At 39.5% G+C, this 18,306-nt stretch overlaps 1 protein-coding gene across 1 annotated transcript in view; it reads right to left on the reverse strand.

Moving 5' to 3' along the window:
* The window catches only part of GABRA5 (gamma-aminobutyric acid type A receptor subunit alpha5), a 104,107-nt gene that overhangs the window by 72,914 nt on the left and 12,887 nt on the right, over positions 1 to 18,306 (reverse strand). The window contains exons 5-7 of the mRNA XM_060005521.1: positions 15,099 to 15,220; positions 14,212 to 14,279; positions 13,886 to 14,106 (exon numbers count right to left, since the gene is read on the reverse strand). Of these exons, the coding sequence (XP_059861504.1) occupies positions 13,886 to 14,106; positions 14,212 to 14,279; positions 15,099 to 15,220 (411 nt within the window). The remainder of the gene's footprint in view (positions 1 to 13,885; positions 14,107 to 14,211; positions 14,280 to 15,098; positions 15,221 to 18,306) is intronic.

Genomic DNA, 18,306 nt, shown 5'->3' on the forward strand with positions numbered 1-18,306 from the left:
AAAGCACAGTCATAGAAAGATAGACACGATGAAAAGGCAGAGGGCTATGTACAAGATGAAGGAATAAGATAAAACCCCAGAAAAACAACTAAATGAAACAGAGATAGGCAATCTTCCAGAAGAAGCATAATCCAGAATAATGATAGTGAAGGTGATCCACGGCCTTGGGAAAAGCATGGAGGCAAAGATCAAGAAGATGCAAGAAATGTTTAACAAAGATCTAGAAGAATTAAAGGACAAACAGAGATGAAAAATACAATAACTGAAATGAAAATTACACTAGAAGGAATCAATAGCAGAATAACTGAGGCAGAAGAATGGATAAAAGTGACCTGGAAGACAGAATGGTAGAATTCACTGCTGTGGAACAGAATAAAGAAAAAAGAATGAAAAGAAATGAAGACAGCCTAAGAGACCTCTGGGACAACATTAAACGCAACAACATTCGTGTTATAGGGGTCCCAGAAGGAGAACAGAGAGAGGAAGGACCCAAGAAAGTATTTGAAGAGATTAGAGTAGAAAAATTCCCTAACATGGGGAAGGAAATAGCCACCTAAGTCCAGGAAGCACAGAGAGTCCCATACAGGATAAACCCAAGGAGAAACATGCCAAGACACACAGTAATAAAATTGGCAAATATTAAAGACAAAGAAAATTTATTGAAAGCAGAAAGGGAAAAATGACAAATTGTTTAAGTATAAGTATATCATGCCACTCCCATAAGGTTAACAGCTGATTCCTCAGCAGAAACTCTACAAGCCAGAAAGGAGTGGCATGATATACTTAAAGTGATGAAAGGGAAGAACCTACAACCAAGATTACTCTACCCAGCAAGGATCTCATTCAGATTTGATGGAGAAATTAAAACCTTTACAGACAAGCAAAAGCTAAGAGAATTCAGCACCACCAAACCAGCTTTACAACAAATACTAAAGGAACTTCTCTAGGCAGGAAGCACAAGAGGAGGTAAAGACCTACAATAACAAACCCAAAACAATTAAGAAAAAGGTAATAGGAGCATACATATAAATAATTACCTTGAATGTAAATGGATTAAATATTCCAACCAAAAGATATAGACTGGCTGAATGGATACAAAAACAAGACCCATTTATATGCTGTCTACAAGAAACCCACTTCAGACCTAGGGACACATACTGAATGAAAGTGAGGGGATGGAAAAATATATTCCATGCAATGGAAATAAAAAAAAAGCTGGAGTAGCAATTCTCAAATCAGAAAAAATAGACTTTAAAATAAAGACTATTCTAGGAGACAAAGAAGGACACTACACAATTATCAAGGGATCAATCCAAGAAGAAGATATAACAGTTGTAAATATTTACGAACCCAACATAGGAGCACCTCAATACATAAGGCAACTGCTAACAGCTCTAAAAGAGGAAATCAACAGTAACACAATAATAGTGGGGGACTTCAACACCTCATTTACACCAATGGACAGATCACCCAAACACAAAATTAATAAGGAAAAACAAGCTTTAAATGACACAATAGACCAGATAGATATAATTGATATTTATAGGACATTCCATCCAAAAAGAGCAGATTCTACTTTCTTCTGAAGTGTGCATGGAACATTCTCCAGGATAGATCATATCTTGGGTAACAAATCAAACCTCAGTAAATTTAAGAAAACTGAAATCATATCAAGCATTTTTCTGAACACAATGTTATGAGATTGGAAATCAATTACAGGGAAAAAAACGTAAAAAACACAAACACATGGAGGCTAAACAATACATTACTAAATAACCAAGAGATCACTGAAGAAATCAAAGAGGAAATAAAAAAATACCTACAGACAAATGACAATGAAAACATGATGATCCAAAACCTATGGGATGCACCAAAAGCAGTTCTAAGAGGGAAGTCTATAGCTATACAAGCTTACCTTAAGAAACAAGAAAAATTTCAAATAAACAATCTAACCTTACACCTAAAGGAACTAGAGAAAGAAGAACAAACAAAACCCAAAGTTAGCAGAAGGAAAGAAATCATAAAGATCAGAGCAGAAATAAATGAAATAGAAACAAAGAAAACAATAGCAAAGATCAATAAAACTAAAAAGCTGGTTCTTTGAGAAGAGAAACAAAATTGATAAACCATTAGCCAGACACATCAAGAGAAAGAGGGAGAGGACTCAAATCAATAAAATTAGAAATGAAAAAGGACAAGTTACAACAGACACCGCAGAATTACAAAGCATTCTAAGAGACTACTACAAGCAACTCTATGCCAATAAAATGGACAACCTGGAAGAAATGGACAAAATTTTAGAAAGGTATAACCTTCCAAGACAGAACCAGAAAGAAATAGAAAATATGAACAGACCAATCCCAAGTAATGAAATTGAAACTTTGATTAAAAATCTTCCTACAAACAAAAGTCCAGGACCAGATGGCTTCACAGGTGAATTCTATCAAACATTTAGAGAAGAGTTAACACCCATCCTTCTCAAACTCTTCCAAAAAATTACAGATGAAGGAAAACTCCCAAACTCATTCTATGAGGCCACCATCACCCTGATACTAAAACCAGACAAAGATACGACAAAAAAAAGAAAATTACAGGCCAATATCACTGATGAATATAGATGCAAAAATCCTCAACAAAATACTAGCAAACAGAATCCAACAACACATTAAAAGGATCATACACCATGATCAAATGGGATTTACCCCAGAGATGCAAGATTTCTTCATTATACGCAAATCAATCAATGTGATGCACCATATTAACAAATTGAAGAATAAAAACCATATGTTCATCTCAATAGATGCAGAACAAGCTTCTGACAAAATTCAACACCCATTTATGATAAAAAAAAAAAACTCTCCAGAAAGCAGGCATAAAGGGAACCTACTTCAACATATTAAAGGGCATATATGACAAACCCACAGCAAACATCATTCTCAATGGTGAAAAACTGAAAGCACTTCCTCTAAGATCAGGAACAAGACAAGGATGTCCACTCTCAGCACTATTATTCAAAATAGTTTTGGAAGTCCTAGACATGGCAATCAGAGAAGAAAAAGAAATAAAAGGAATCCAAATTGGAAATGAAGAAGTAAAACTGTCACTGTTTGCAGATGACATGATACTATACATAGAGAATCCTAAACATGCCACCAGAAAACTACTAGAGCTAATCAATGAATTTGGTAAAGTTGCAGAGTACAAAATTAATGCACAGAAATCTCTTGCATTCCTATACACTAATGACGAAAAATCTGAAAGAGAAATTAAGGAAACACTCCCACTTACCATTGCAACAAAAAGAATAAAATACCTAGGAATAAACCTACCTAAGGGGCCTTCCTGGTGGCGCAATGGTTGAGAGTCCGCCTGCCGATGCAGGCAGGTGATGCGGGTTCGTGCCCCAGTCCGGGAGGATCCCACATGCTGCGGAGCGCCTGGGCCTGTGGGCTGTGGCCGCTGAGCCTGTGCGTCTGGAGCCTGTGCTCCGCAGCGGGAGGGGCCATGGCAGTGAGAGGCCCGTGTACTGCAAAATAAAAAAAAACCTACCTAGGGAGACAAAAGACCTGTATGCAGAAAACTATAAGACACTGATGAAAGAAATTAAAGATAATACCAACAGATGGAGAGATATATCATCTTCTTGGATTGGAAGAATCAATATTGTGAAAATGACTATACTACCCAAAGCAATCTACAGATTCAATGCAGTCCCTATCAAATTACCAATCGCATTTTTCAAAGAACTAGAACAAAAAATTTCACAATTTGTATGGAGACACAAAAGACCCCGAATAGCCAAAGCAGTCTTGAGGGAAAAAAAACGGAGCTGGCGGAATCAGACTCCCTGACTTCAGACTATACTACAAAGCTACAGTAATCAAGACAATATGATACTGGCACAAAAACAGAAATATAGATCAATGGAACAGGATAGAAAGCCCAGAGATAAACCCACGCACCTATTGTCAACTAATCTATGACAAAGCCGGCAAGGATATACAATGGAGAAAAGACAGTCTCTTCAATAAGTGGTGCTGGGAAAAGTGGACAGCTACATATAAAAGAATGAAATTAGAACACTCCCTAACACCATACACAAAAATAAACTCAAAATGGATTAGAGACCTAAATGTAAGACTGGGCACTATAAAACTCTTAGAAGAAAACTAGGAAGAACACTCTTTGACATAAATCACAGCAAGATATTTTTTGATCCATCTCCTAGAGTAATGGAAATAAAAACAAAAATAAACAAATGGGACCTGATGAAACTTAAAAGTTTTTGCACAGCAAAGGAAACCATAAACAAGACAAAAAGAAAACCCTCAGAATGGGAGAAAATATTTGCAAACGAATCATTGGACAAAGGATTAATCTCCAAAATCTATAAACAGCTCATGCAGCTCAATATTAAAAAAAAAACAAACAACCTGATCCAAAAATGAGCAGAAGACCTAAATAGACATTTCTCCAAAGAAGACATACAGATGGCCAAGAAGCACATGAAAAGTGGCTCAACATCACTAATTATTAGAGAAACGCAAATCAAAACTACAATGAGGTATCACCTCACACCAGTCAGAATAGGCATCATCAGAAAATCTACAAACAACAAATGCTGGAGAGGGGTTGTAGAAAAGGGAACCCTCTTGCACTGTTGGTGGGAATGTAAATTGATACAGCTACTATGGAGAACAGTATGGAGGTTCCATAAAGAACTAAAACTAAAACTACCATATGATCCAGCAATCCCACTACTGGGCATATACCCAGAGAAAACCATAATTCAAAAAGACACATGCACCGCAACGTTCACTGAAGCACTATTTACAATAGCCACGTCATGGAAGCAGCCTAAATGCCCATCGACAGGCGAATGTATAAAAAAGATGTGGTACATATATACAATGGAATATTACTCAGCCATAAAAAGGAGCAAAATTGGGTCATTTGTAGAGATGTGGATGCATCTAGAGACTGTCATACAGAATGAAGTAGGTCAGAAAGAAAAAACAAATATCGTATATTTATGCATATATGTGGAACCTAGAAAATGGCACAGATGAACCGGTTTGCAGAGCAGAAATTGAGACACAGAAGTAGAGAAAAAACGTATGGACACCAAGGGGGGAAAGCGGCTTGGGGGTGGTGGTGCTGGTGCTGGTGCTGGTGTGACGAATTGGGAGACTGAGATTGATATGTATACACTGATGTGTATAAAATGGATGACTAATCAGAACCTGCTGTATAAAAAGATAAATAAAATTAAATTTTAAAAAAAGCAGCAAATGAAAAGCAACAAATAACATCCAAGGGAATCCCCATAAGGTTAACAGCTGATCTTTCATCTAAAGCTCTGCAAGTCAGAAGGGAGTGGCAGGACATTTTTAAAGTGATGAAGTGGAAAAACCTACAGCCAAGATTATTCTACCCAGCAAGGATCTCATTCAGATTTGACAGAGAAATTAAAATCTTTACAGACAGGCAAAAGTTAAGAGAATTCAGCACCACCAAACCAGCTTTACAACAAATGCTAAAGGAACTTCTCTAGCTGGGAAACACAAGAGAAGAAAAGGACCTACAAAAACAAACCCAAAACAATTAAGAAAATGGTAATAGGAATATGCATATCGATAATTACCTTAAATGTGAATGGATTAAATGCTCCAACCAAAAAACAGGCTCACTAAATGGATACCAAAACAACACCTGTATATATGCTTTCTACAAGAAATGAACTTCAGACCTAGGGACACATACAGACTGAAAGTGAGGGTATGGAAAAGGATATTCAATGCAAATGGAAATCAAAAGAGAGCTGGAGTAGAAAGTCTCATATCAGACAAAATAGACATTAAAATAAAGACTATCACAAGAGACAAAGAAGGACACTACATAATGATCAAGGGATCAATCCAAGAAGAAGATATAACAATTGTAAATATTTATGTACCCAACATAGGAGCACCTCAATACATAAGACAAATGCTAACAGTAATAAAAGGGGGAAATCGATAGTAATACAATCATAGTAGGGGACTTTAACCCCCCCACTTTCACCAATGGACAGATCATCCAAAATGATAATAAATAAGGAAACACAAGCTTTAAATTATACATTAAACAAGATGGACTTAATTGATATAGGACATTCCATCCAAAAACAACAGAATACACATTTTTCTCAAGTGCTCATGGAACATTCTCCAGGATAGATCATATCTTGGGTCACAAATCAAGCCATGGTAAATTTAAAAAACTTGAAATAGTATCACGTATCTTTTCTGACCAGAATGCTATGAGACTACATATAAATTACAGAAAAAAATGGTAAAAAATACAAACAGATGGAGGCTAAAAAATATGCTACCAAATAAGCAAGAGATCACTGAAGAAATCAAAGAGGAAATAAAAAAGTACCTAAAAACAAATGAAAATGAAAACACGATGACCCAAAACCTATGGAATGTAGCAAAAGCAGTTCTAAGAGGGAAGTTTATAGCAATACAGTCCTACCTCAAGAAATAAGAAAAGTCTCAAATAAACAACCTAACTTTACACAAAAGCAATTAGAGAAGGAAGACCAGAAAAAAACGAACATTAGCAGAAGGAAAGAAATCATAAAGATCAGAGCAGAAATAAATGAAAAAGAAATAAAGGAAACAATAGCAAAGATCAATAAAACTAAAAGTTGATTCCTTGAGAAGATAAACAAAATTGATAAACCATTAGCCAGAGTCATCACGAAAAAAAGGGAGAAGACTCAAATCAGCAGAATTAGAAATGAAAAAGGAGAAAAAACAACTGACACTGCAGAAATACAAAGGGTCATGAGAGACTACTACAAGCAACTATATGCCAATAAAATGGACAACCTGGAAGAAATGGACAAATTCTTAGAAAAGTACAACCTTCCGAGACTGAACCAGGAAGAAATAGAAAATATAAACAGACCAATCACAAGCACTGAAATTAAAAGTGTGATTAAAAATCTTCCAACAAACAAAAGCCCAGGACCAGATGGCTTCACAGGCAAATTCTATCAAACCTTTAGAGAAGAGCTAACACCTATCCTTTTCAAACTCTTCCAAAATATAGCAGAGGAAGGAACACTCCCAAACTAATTCTACGAGGCCACCATCATCCTGATACCAAAACCAGACAAAGATGTCACAAAGAAAGAAAACTACAGGCCTGTATCACTGATGAACATAAATGCAAAAATCCTCAACAAAATAGTAGCAAACAGAATCCAACAGCACATTAAAAGGATCATACACCATGATCATCTGGGGTTTATCTCAGGAATGCAAGGATTCTTCAATATATGCAAATCAACCAATGTGATACACCATATTAACAAACTGAAGAATAAAAGTCATATGATAATCTCAATAGATGCAGAAAAAGCTTTCAACGAAATTCAACACCGATTTTCGATAAAAGCCCTCTAGAAAGTACGCATAGACGGAAATTACCTCAACATAATAAAGGCCATATACAAGAAACCCACAGGCAACATTGTTCTCAATGGTGAAAAACTGAAACCATTTCCTCTAAGATCAGGAACAAGACAAGGTTGCCCATTCTCACTGCTGTTATTCAACATAGTTTTGTAAGTTTTAGCCACAGCAATCAGAGAAGAAAAAGAAATAAAAGGAATCCAAATTGGAAAAGAAGTAAAACTGTCACTGTTTTCAGATGACATGATACTATATTAGAGAATCCTAAACATGCTACCAGAAAACTAATAGAGCTAATCAGTGAACTTGGTAAAGTAGCAGGATACAAAATTATTGCACAGAGATCTCTTGCATTCCTATACACTAATGATGAAACATCTGAAAAAGAACTTTAAGAAACACTCCCATTTACCATTGCAACAAAAAGAATAAAATACCTAGGAATAAACCTACCTACAGAGGCAATAGACCTTTATGCAGAAAACTATAAGACACTGATGAAAGACATTAAAGGCGACACAAGTAGATGGAGAGATATACCATGTTTTTTGATTGGAAGAATTAGTATTGTAAAAATGACCATACTACCCAAAGCAATGTACAGATTCAATGCAATCCCTATCAAACTACCAATGGCATTTTTCACAGAATTAGAACAAAAAATTTCACGATTTGTATGAAGACATAAAAGACCCCAAATAGCCAAAGCAATATTGAGACAGAAAAATGGAGCTGGAGGAATCAGGCTCCCTGACTTCAGACTATACTACAAAGCTACAGCAATCAAGACAGTATGGTACTGGCACTAAAATAGAAATATAGATCAATGGAACAGTATAGAAAGCCCAGAGATAAACCCACGCACATATGGTCACCTTATCTTTGATAAAGGAGGCAAGAAATACAATGTAGAAAAGACAGCCTCTTCAATAAGTGGTGCTGGGAAAAATGGACAGTTACATGTAAAAGAATGAAATTAGAACACTCCCTAACACTGTATACAAAAATAAAGTCAAAATGGAATCAAGACCTAAATGTAAGGCCAGACACTATAAAACACTTAGAGGAAAACATAGGCAGAACACTCTATGACATAAATCACGGCAAGATCCTTTTTGACCCACCTCCTAGAGTAATGGAAATAAAAACAAAAATAAACAAATGGGACCTCATGAAACTTCAAAGCTTTTGCACAGCAAAGGAAACCATAAACAAGACCAAAAGACAACCCTCAGAATGGAAGACAATATTTGCAAACGAAGCAACTGACAAAGGATTAATCTCCAAAATATACAAGCAGCTCATGCAGCTCAGTATCAAAAAAACAAACAAACTAATCCAAAAATGGGCAGAAGACCTAAATAGACATTTCTCCAAAGAAGACATACAGATGGCCAAGAAGCACATGAAAAGCTGCTCAACTTCACTAATTATTAGAGAAATGCGAATCAAAACTACAATGAGGTATCACCTCACACCAGTCAGAACGGCCATCTTAAAAAAATCTACAAACGATAAATGCTGGAGAGGGTGCGGAGAAAAGGGAACCCTCTTGCACTGTTGGTAGGAATGTAAATTGATACAGCCACTATGGAGAACACTATGGAGGTTCCTTAAAGAAGTAAAACTAGAACTACCATATGACCCAGCAATCCCACTACTGGGCATATACCCTGAGAAAACCATAATTCAAAATGAGTCAAGTACCACAATGTTCATTGCAGCACTATTTACAATAGCCAGGCCATGGAAGCAGCCTAAGTGTCCATTGACAGAAGAATGGATAAAGAAGATGTGGCACATATATACAATGGACTATTACTCAGCCACAGAAAGAAAGGAAATTGAGTTATTTGTAGTTAGGTGGATGGACCTAGAGTGTGTCATACAGAGTGAAGTAAGTCAGAAAGAGAAAAATACCATATGCTTACACACATATATGCAATCTAAAAAAAAAAAAAACCAAAAGGGGCAGGACAGAAATAAAGACACAGGCGTATAGAATGGACTTGAGGACACAGGGAGTGGGAAGGGTAAGCCGGGACAAAGTGTGAGAGTAGCATTGACATATATACACCACGAAATATAAAATAGATGGCTAGTGGGAAGCAGCCGCAGAGCACAGGGAGATCAGCTCAGTGTTTTGTGACCACCTAGAGAGGTAGGATAGGGAGGGTGGGAGGGAGATGCAAGAGTGAGGGAATATGGGGATATATGTATACATGTAGCTGATTCACTTTGTTATACAGCATAAACTAACACAACATTTTAAAGCAATTATACTCCAACAAAGGTGTTTAAAAAAAAGAAAATAACAAATCGTGGTTCTAAGAGATTAAACTAGAACAGCAAAGTACTCATGACCGCTCTATGATCAAGTTCAGACTCGACCTTAAGTGAGCCTAACTCCAAATTCCATGCTCTTTTCTCTTCCTATCACCCCAATTCAAAGCAGTGTTTTTCACTAATAATGAAAATCTAAACAGGGTGTAAACAATCATAAAATATGCCTTTCTCAAAATAAAAATAGCATGGGGGAATTCATAGTGTGCCAGAGTGACAATGCAGAGTGACCCCACTCTGTCCAGTGCTCTTTTCCCAAGTGCAGGGCATTTTATTACCCATGATGGCACAGTCGCCGGCACTCTCAAATATCTGCCCACAAGCATGGACATGGTGATCCTGGGTGGAACAGCAGCCAGGTTTTCTGATACCATGTTGTACTAGCACAGCCTGCCTTCTAGTAATTCCTTTCTTGCCTGTTGTGGTTTCCTACACCAGAAACTAAGTAAGAGAGATTGGCTCTTCTGTCAGGGACCCAAAGGCCAGGGGAATAAGCCCTAAGGTGGTTCTCACAAAAGTCTGCACCTTCCAAGCGTGTGGAGGAAACGGAGATGAGAGCTGGTCACTATCTCCCAGTTCACTTGTTATAAAGAAAATGTGTCATGCGATTTGGCATGTGCCCTGAGAGATGTGGTCACCCAGGACTGCTTGGGCTTGCTGGGGAGTGAAATCAGAACTTGCTGCTACTCAATGATGACCTAAAGTTCTACCCAGCAAAAAAACCAAACAATTAGCAAGCCTGGCCAGAAAGACAGTCATTCAGTCCTTGGGTGGACTGAAGTCAAGCTTTGGGTTCTGTGCCTCTTCCTTCTCCAGCTCTGGCAAGGATGACCGAGGAGACTGCTGTGCTGAGGGTCCCCTTGAGAATGCCTGGCCACCAGCCTGACATCCGAAGCACAACTCTGGGGATGGTTCTATAAAATATATCATTTTGTTTGCTACAAGAACATCCTGGAAGAAACTGCTTGGTACTTTACGTGTCCTCTGCTTGACAGTCCAACAGGAAATGTCTGTTGCTTTCTTTGGGCTTACCCTGAACAGCTAGTGACTTTTATCATTAGATCCTGTAAACAGATTACACACAGGTGGTAGAAAGTTCTTCAGAACTGAAATTGTAGATCACTTCCAGGCAAGCACCTAATAAGGCTTTTTAGAAAAGACATTTTGGGAGCAAATGGCATCAATGGCTTATGTTTCCTTGGCTTTTTGGAATCACCTATTTAAAGAATTCCATCCATCTGAATTGTGTGTGTTTTTGAATATTACCTTAAATGATTTCTGGAGCATGGTGGGGATTTTACATAAATGAATCCCTCCCATGTACCATAATCGCTATAGAGTTACTTTTTAGAAGTTGCTAACAGTACTTTTTCAGACATTTCTCAACATTTGTCTCAGGTTAAAACATTTGTCTCAGGTTAAAACAACATTTGTCTCACGTGAACCCTAGTTTGTTCTTCATGTTCATGTTCCATCTTTTTAGGTAGGTCCAAAGTCTGAATAAAAATTTTTAAATATAATTTTAGTTGAAGACTGTATGGAATTTTTATATTTTTTCCAATGTTTGGTATCATAAGCCATATGACAATAGAAACCTTTGTGCATAAAGCTTAGTCCTTATTCCTAATTATTTCCTTAAGATGGACATTACGTAGAAATTACTGGGTCAAAGTATATCACTGCTTTTATAAAGCTTGGCAGGAGTGATCCAAGTGCTAAACAGAAAGGCTGTACCTCTGGACGCTCAGTGACAGGGTGGGACCTGGACGGGGCTGTGTGTGTGATCCGTCCTATCACCAGTTAACTCCTGTTGCCATTTTGCTGTCTTTGCTAAATCAGTAGATTAAAGTGCTATCAAATTACAGCTATAGCTCCATCATATTAAAATTCCTAACACTTTCAAATGGAACTATTTCCACTTTCCAAATGTTTTATAAGACTGAAAAAGAAAATTGGTCATCAACTTTGCAACTCGTTAGCAGCAGGCTTCCTCTACATAAACAAGGACAAATTACTGCTGACAAGTTGCTCTGGGTCTCACCATCTTCCGCATGACACTTTAACAAAGGTAAGACAAAGGCCATTATATGTCTAATAATGTTGCATCCCTCCAATTTTCAAATGTGGTGGATTAAACAAGGAAATTGCTCATACCTGAACTCAAATTCCTGCTGCCCCCCTCTCTAGCTGCGTGACCTTGGGCTGATTACCAAACAACTCTAAGCCTCAAGCTGTTTTTTGGTTAATGGAAATGGTGTCCCCCAGCTGGCTGGGCTGTCTGAGGACTGAAGGGCTGTCTGTGTTTGTGAAGTTGCCTGGTACACAGACACCCCTCTGCTGCCTCTTCCCCTTCTAGACCAGGGGTTTATCTCACCATCCTGTCCAAGCAATTGTGCATGGGATGAAGCATCCCATTGTCTTAGGCGATGGACCTAACTGATCTGTGCAGGATAGGAACCAGGTGTGAATCAAGGGCAATAATCCATGGGGATCAGGGATATTTTTATTCTATGAATGGAACGCAGAACGGTAGGCCCACACAGTGTCCCCACTCTGGCGACCCCTGGCATCCTCCAGGATGTGGAACTCATCTCCATACCTGCTCTCTGCTCACAGGGCTGAATAAAGTGCTCTTGATTTCATTGCCCAGGCTTCCTTTTCCATAGAATGATGGCAAAGGACTAACTGTCGACCCTTAAGATATTTCTCAGCTTTTCACATACTCTCTGCATGGAGAAGGCACTGTCTCAGACACTGATGTGATGTTCACAACTCTTGTCTCCTTCTATGAGTGAAACACCTCCCAGATCAATGTAGGGAAAAGGGAAGAGTGAGGACTGGAACAAAATGCCAAGGTGTGTGCACAGATCACTGATCAGAATCCTTATTGGGTTGTTATAAATCGAGACCTGTTGTCAAATAGGTTTGGGATACAATGTGCCAAAGCATTCCTCAAAATTATGTTAGGACATGCAGCCTCTGAAGATGACTGTATCAATATTATTTTCCACTATGATTATTCTTTTAAATATAAAGTTTATTGTGAAGAATTGTAACTAAGATAGAGAAATTCCAATAACAGCTACAAAAATGCATGTGCTTTTTTTTTTTAACTTGACTTTAGTGCCTTTTTTCTTTCCTTTTTGTTAATTTAAAAAATATTTTCTAAAGTCCACTTAGGCCCACCATGGAACCTGAAAAGCTATAAAGGAGTCTCTCTGACTGGTCAATTTATTGATTTACTCAGATGCAATGAATAATTCAGAATTTTTTTAAAAAATGACTAATGATCATTTTAAATGAGAAATACTAAATTTTAACCTCAGCATTTGAAATGTTATCAAACCATACAAGAAACAGACTTTTAAAATGTCAAAAGCGTTGCACAATTGCAACAAAAAAGCGTTCTCCTTGGATTTTTAAAATAAAATTTCTTTTAAAATAAAATTTCCCTAACTTACATTATCTGGGTCACTCTTCCAAAGATGCCCTTGATCTGTACTTCCCTGGTGGTGCAGTGGTTAAGAATCCGCCTGCCAATGCAGGGGACAGGGGTTTGATTCCTGGTCCAGGAAGATCCCACATGCTGCAGGGCAACTAAGCTGGTGGGCCAGAACTACTGAGCCCTCTCTCTAGAGCCCGTGAGCTGCAACTGCTGAGCCTGCACGCTTCATCTACTGATCCTGCATGCTACAACTACTGAAGCCCAAGCGCCTAGAGCCCGGGCTCTGCAACAAGAGAGGCCACAACAACGAGAAGCTTGTGCACCACAACGAACAGTAGCCCCACCCATGGCAACTAGAGAAAGCCCACGTGCAGCAACAAAGACCCAGCGCAGCCAGAAAAAAAAAACAACAAAGATGCCCTTGATCTTCAATCAAAAAACAAATATAGATAAATACTATGAACCCATAGCAGTTCAAAGAAATAAGCTACATGGACATCAGTATAGGTAGGTCAAAAGGAAAAAATACCCATCACACACACGACAGAATCCTCAAACCAGCCCATCTCCTCTCGGCCCCACCCACCCCCACCCCTGCCCGGCAGCCCAGGGCACGACTCAGCACGCTCACCGCATGGTGTAGAGCAGAGTGCCATCATCCTCCAGCCGCAGCAGCTTGTTGGGCGTGGTCATGTTGTGGGCAATGGACTTCTTCCCATTGTGGAAGAAGGTGTCTGGAGTCCAGATTTTGCTGGCAAGGAGGTTGTTGAGAGGCAGGCGCTGCATGGGCCCTTTAAACCGAAGCCTTTCGTCTTTCCAGCTTTGTCGGAAAAACACATCTATGGTGTATTCCTAGTGCAAAGGGAGGCAACCAGGTGACAACTCAAGGAGAGGAGGCCCTGGGCCAGTGCCTTCAGGGTTTAGAGTGGTCTGGGTGGGGCCGCGCCTCGCACCTACCATTTCCGTGTCAGACACCGGGCCGAAGCTGGTGACGTAGATGTCCGTTCTCACCTGAGTGATACGCTCTGAAACACAGACACAGGTTCCTCACCAGGGCCCCAGCTCACAATTCACAGGGACATAACTCAGGGTGGAGTAAAACGGTGTCAAGGAGCCTACGTGGACTTGTCTTGCCAAAAAGGCAGAGAATGTCGAATCATGCTTTAAGTAAATGTCCCTGCTAAAAATGCAAATAATGGAGGACTAAACATATTCTTCTGGGAATGTATTTGCTAGCAGGTCCCTCCTTACCTAATGGAGCAGGTTCAAATGTACCACATCTAAATCGGTTAGAGCCAAGGGCACCACACATGCCTGAAACGGCACATGATTCTCAGCACAAAATTAAGCCAGTTGTACCCTGAAAGCATATTTTACTATCCATTTAGTTTTATCAACTTTATAGAGTCAAAGTAAAAACTGTGATTATGGCTCTAGTGAAAAATTAAACCTGTAACATGCCATGGTGTGATGAGCACTTGCACTGAATAGTGGATTTCTGAAAAGGACTCGCATAGATGGGAGGGTATGACTTTGATTTTAAAGTATTTCCTAACATAGGGTAACCTCCGCTTCAGTAACACCTAAGAAGTGGTTCCTCCTTAAGTGGACCAGATGGCCTTACCATTATCTGGGAAGAAAAGGGAGTTTGCAGGGAGACCACTTCCCTTGGCTTCTCGCATCTGGAAAATGATAATATGCAGAAGCCTTAGCAACACCACCAATTCAAACTGCTAGCAGGGAAGCTCTTTGAGGAATTGTTTGAACCACAGGAAACATGAGCTTGGTTTAAGCAAAAATTTCCCTTGGGCCTCGAGGGCCTCAGCCAAGGAGCATACACCAACCTCCGAGCCCAGGCCTCAGTCTGTTGTCGTAGCCATCCAGGAGCCCATCCAAGATCCTGGTGAATATTGTGATGTTGTCATTGGTTTCATCTTTTACAGAACTGGTTGGCATTTGTGAAAAGCTTTTTAATGGAGAAACAAAAGAAAGAGTTCAAACTTGTATTAATTATTTCTTACAAATTCTTCTCAAAGTATAGAAACCAGGGAATAATATGGTGACTTGTCTTGACGGGAGGGCATCTGAGAATGATCTCTTGTACTACCCAGGTTATTGTTTTGCATACATAAGCCTTATTCTTGAATATCTTGAATAACCCTAATTCTTCAATAGCCAGCCAGAGAATGCTGGCTCTGGGCTGGTCTCCCATCAACCTTACATGATGCTCTAAATCCATCCCTCCCAGATTCTGAAGAGCTGTTTGTGTCAATAGTGTAGCCATTTTAAAGACATATTAGTCACTGCACATGGACTAGCAGAGCCTAACCCACTCACAGGGTATTTCAGAAGTTTGGTTTAAACACAGAAAAACTGAGTCTTCATTTTGTTAGTGAGTCAACTGCAATGGGCTATGGGGTGTCGGGGGGACATTAAAAACTTTATCCAATTTGAAAGTAAGATTGGTGTGCCCAAATTTCCCTGTATCCTTAATTGGGAGCATTTGTGCTATGAGCATTAAGCCAGGACTGGAGCATATGGTGAAGGGACGACAGAGTCTGTGGGCTTCTGTACCATCAGCACTGCCAGCTGCCAGCACACTTGGCTCCAGCCAAAGCACAGGATGCAGGGAGCAGGAATTGTGAAGCCCAGGCTGAAAACCCTGGCTTTACGTGATGTCGCCTCAGAGCAGAGCCTCAGGGAGCAGTGTTCTGTGTGACCCAACATGTCAACTTACGATAAAACCCTGAGAAGACGGGCAGAACCTTCTAGGAGGTTCACAGGAAGAACAGTCTAGTTTGTACAATTCAGTGACGTTATCCAGGCCTCAAAAGTGTATGTTGATGGAGCAGCTGGAAATGAGAAATGGCCCTGAGCATATTTGGGCAAACCGAGTAAGTTATCTGGAGGGAAAGAAAGTCACAAGTCTAGAAGATGGTAACACACCTGAACATCATGGGTTCCACCTCAGGCATCCATCGCTGCTTTTTCAGAAGTGCAAATAGCAAGATATGTCTTATTACCAAGAACCTGACCTGCACATCTGGCTTGGCTTCAAGGGGAACTCAACCCAGCTGAGAGCCAGCTGTGGTCCCGAGAAGTCAGCACCCTTGGTACTTGGGAGAAGAACAGAGGGCTCCTGGGACCTCCCTGTAGTGCCTGATTGTGGGGCCCCACTGTGCTCATGTGCTTTCTCTTCCGTGAAGTGGCTGGAATGGACGCTGAGCTCTGCCATCAGCAGGTGGATCTGAGGGCAGCACTGATGTGTACCTGCCCCACCCACTTCTCAAAAATTGGTCATTTTCACTGACTGCATCTAAACAGATCAACTCTCTAATGGCCTAAAGTGACTCCCTTTTGAATGAGACACTATAAAGTTCTTTGGATCTAATTTTCCCATCACCATTAAAATGCATATTGTTGAAGCTCTAACAACCTAAAATTCAGTCCTGTTAGTATGGAGCCCACAGACACATACTTTTTTTACTCTGTGACTTAGTATTTAAAAATATTGAATTCCCTTTTCTCTGACATCTATTGTAGTTTCACACTTTAGAAAGACAAAGCACTCAGCCTTGAAGACCTAATGTCAGGACGAAGGGGTTTAACACTGTCCTTCAAGTTTATGAAAGAAAGTCTGTGCACACGCCCAGTTGAACAACTATTGCTCAAACTAAATCTGACCTCAATGTCCACTTCGCATGGTGCTCATAACTCTCACCAGTTTGGTTATTCAATTCTGGGCTTGGTCCAAGTGTCCAATTTTTGGAAGGTCCCCATTGGCTCTTTAACTTAGAAGAGAGATGAAAGCCTGCACACTAGTAGAAAAGGCTTATCACTTGTATGTGGAATCTAAAAAAGCCAACTCATAGAAACAGTAGAATGGTGGTAACCAGGGGCTGGGGGTGATGGAATTGGGGAGGTGTTATTTAAGGTTACAAACCTGAAACTAGAAGGTAAATAAGTTCTGGGGATCTAATGCACAGCATAGTAGTTATACTTAACAATACTGTGTTATAAACTTCAAAGTTACTAAGAGGCTAGATCTTAAGTGTTTCCACTTAAGGAAATGATAATTATGTGACATGATAGAGGTGTCAGCTAATGCTAAGGTGGTGATCATATTACAATATATAAATGTATCAAATCAACACACCCTAAACGTACACAATGTTATATATCAATTATATCTCAATAAAAAATGTAAAATAAAGTCACAATGAGAAAAAATAAAAGAAAAAGCATACTTTAATGTTTCAAGAACATTTTTAAAAACTATTACATCTGTTGTGAAAATGTTCTTAAATTATATTTGCTTTGAATAGCCTTGACTGCCCAGAGATAGAGACCATGGAGATGCCCACAGACCATGCAGTCCCAGTGCCTGTCTCCAGGAGAACTGCCTCCCGGACACTCTGGTACACTGTTCCACCACTGACTCAGACAAACACCATTCCACATGGCTCTGAATCCTGCTTCACAAATACCCAAATCATTGCCAAAAGCAATGGGATAGCATGCAATGTCTAAGACTTCCAAAGCTCTTCTTCCACTTTTTGGCCAAAGAGTTCAAATATACCTACACCCATTTACACATAATTACACTTTTCTTGCAGGAATTTCAATATCTGCCATCTTTTGCTGTAACTGCTTCTTCTATTTATCTGTGGACTTTTTTTTTTTTTTTTTAGAGAGGCCGTGGCTGGGGATTTGCAGTGATTTCTTCTCTATTTTTACTGAAGGTAGGCCCTAGGAGGTACGAAACGGTTTCTAAAAAAGTCCTAAAAATGCCTGTCGGGGCAGGAGTAGAGGTTCCTCTCATGAACAACTGGGAAGTCCTCCTCAGTCCATAGATCCTCCTCAAAAACCATTCATCTGCAGCTCATTGTTACAAAATGCACTGTCTTCACTGCTACGGAGAGGAAGGCCCTTCCCTTACCACTGAAAGCAAATGACGTGCCAGGATACAGGAGACTCTCAGAGAGGTCTGGTGAACTTGCTCATGCATATCAAGCTGTACAATCTTTACAGACTGCTTCTAATATACAGAGT

Source organism: Delphinus delphis, chromosome 2 (genome assembly GCF_949987515.2).
Source record: "Delphinus delphis chromosome 2, mDelDel1.2, whole genome shotgun sequence".
Classification (NCBI taxonomy): domain Eukaryota; kingdom Metazoa; phylum Chordata; class Mammalia; order Artiodactyla; family Delphinidae; genus Delphinus; species Delphinus delphis.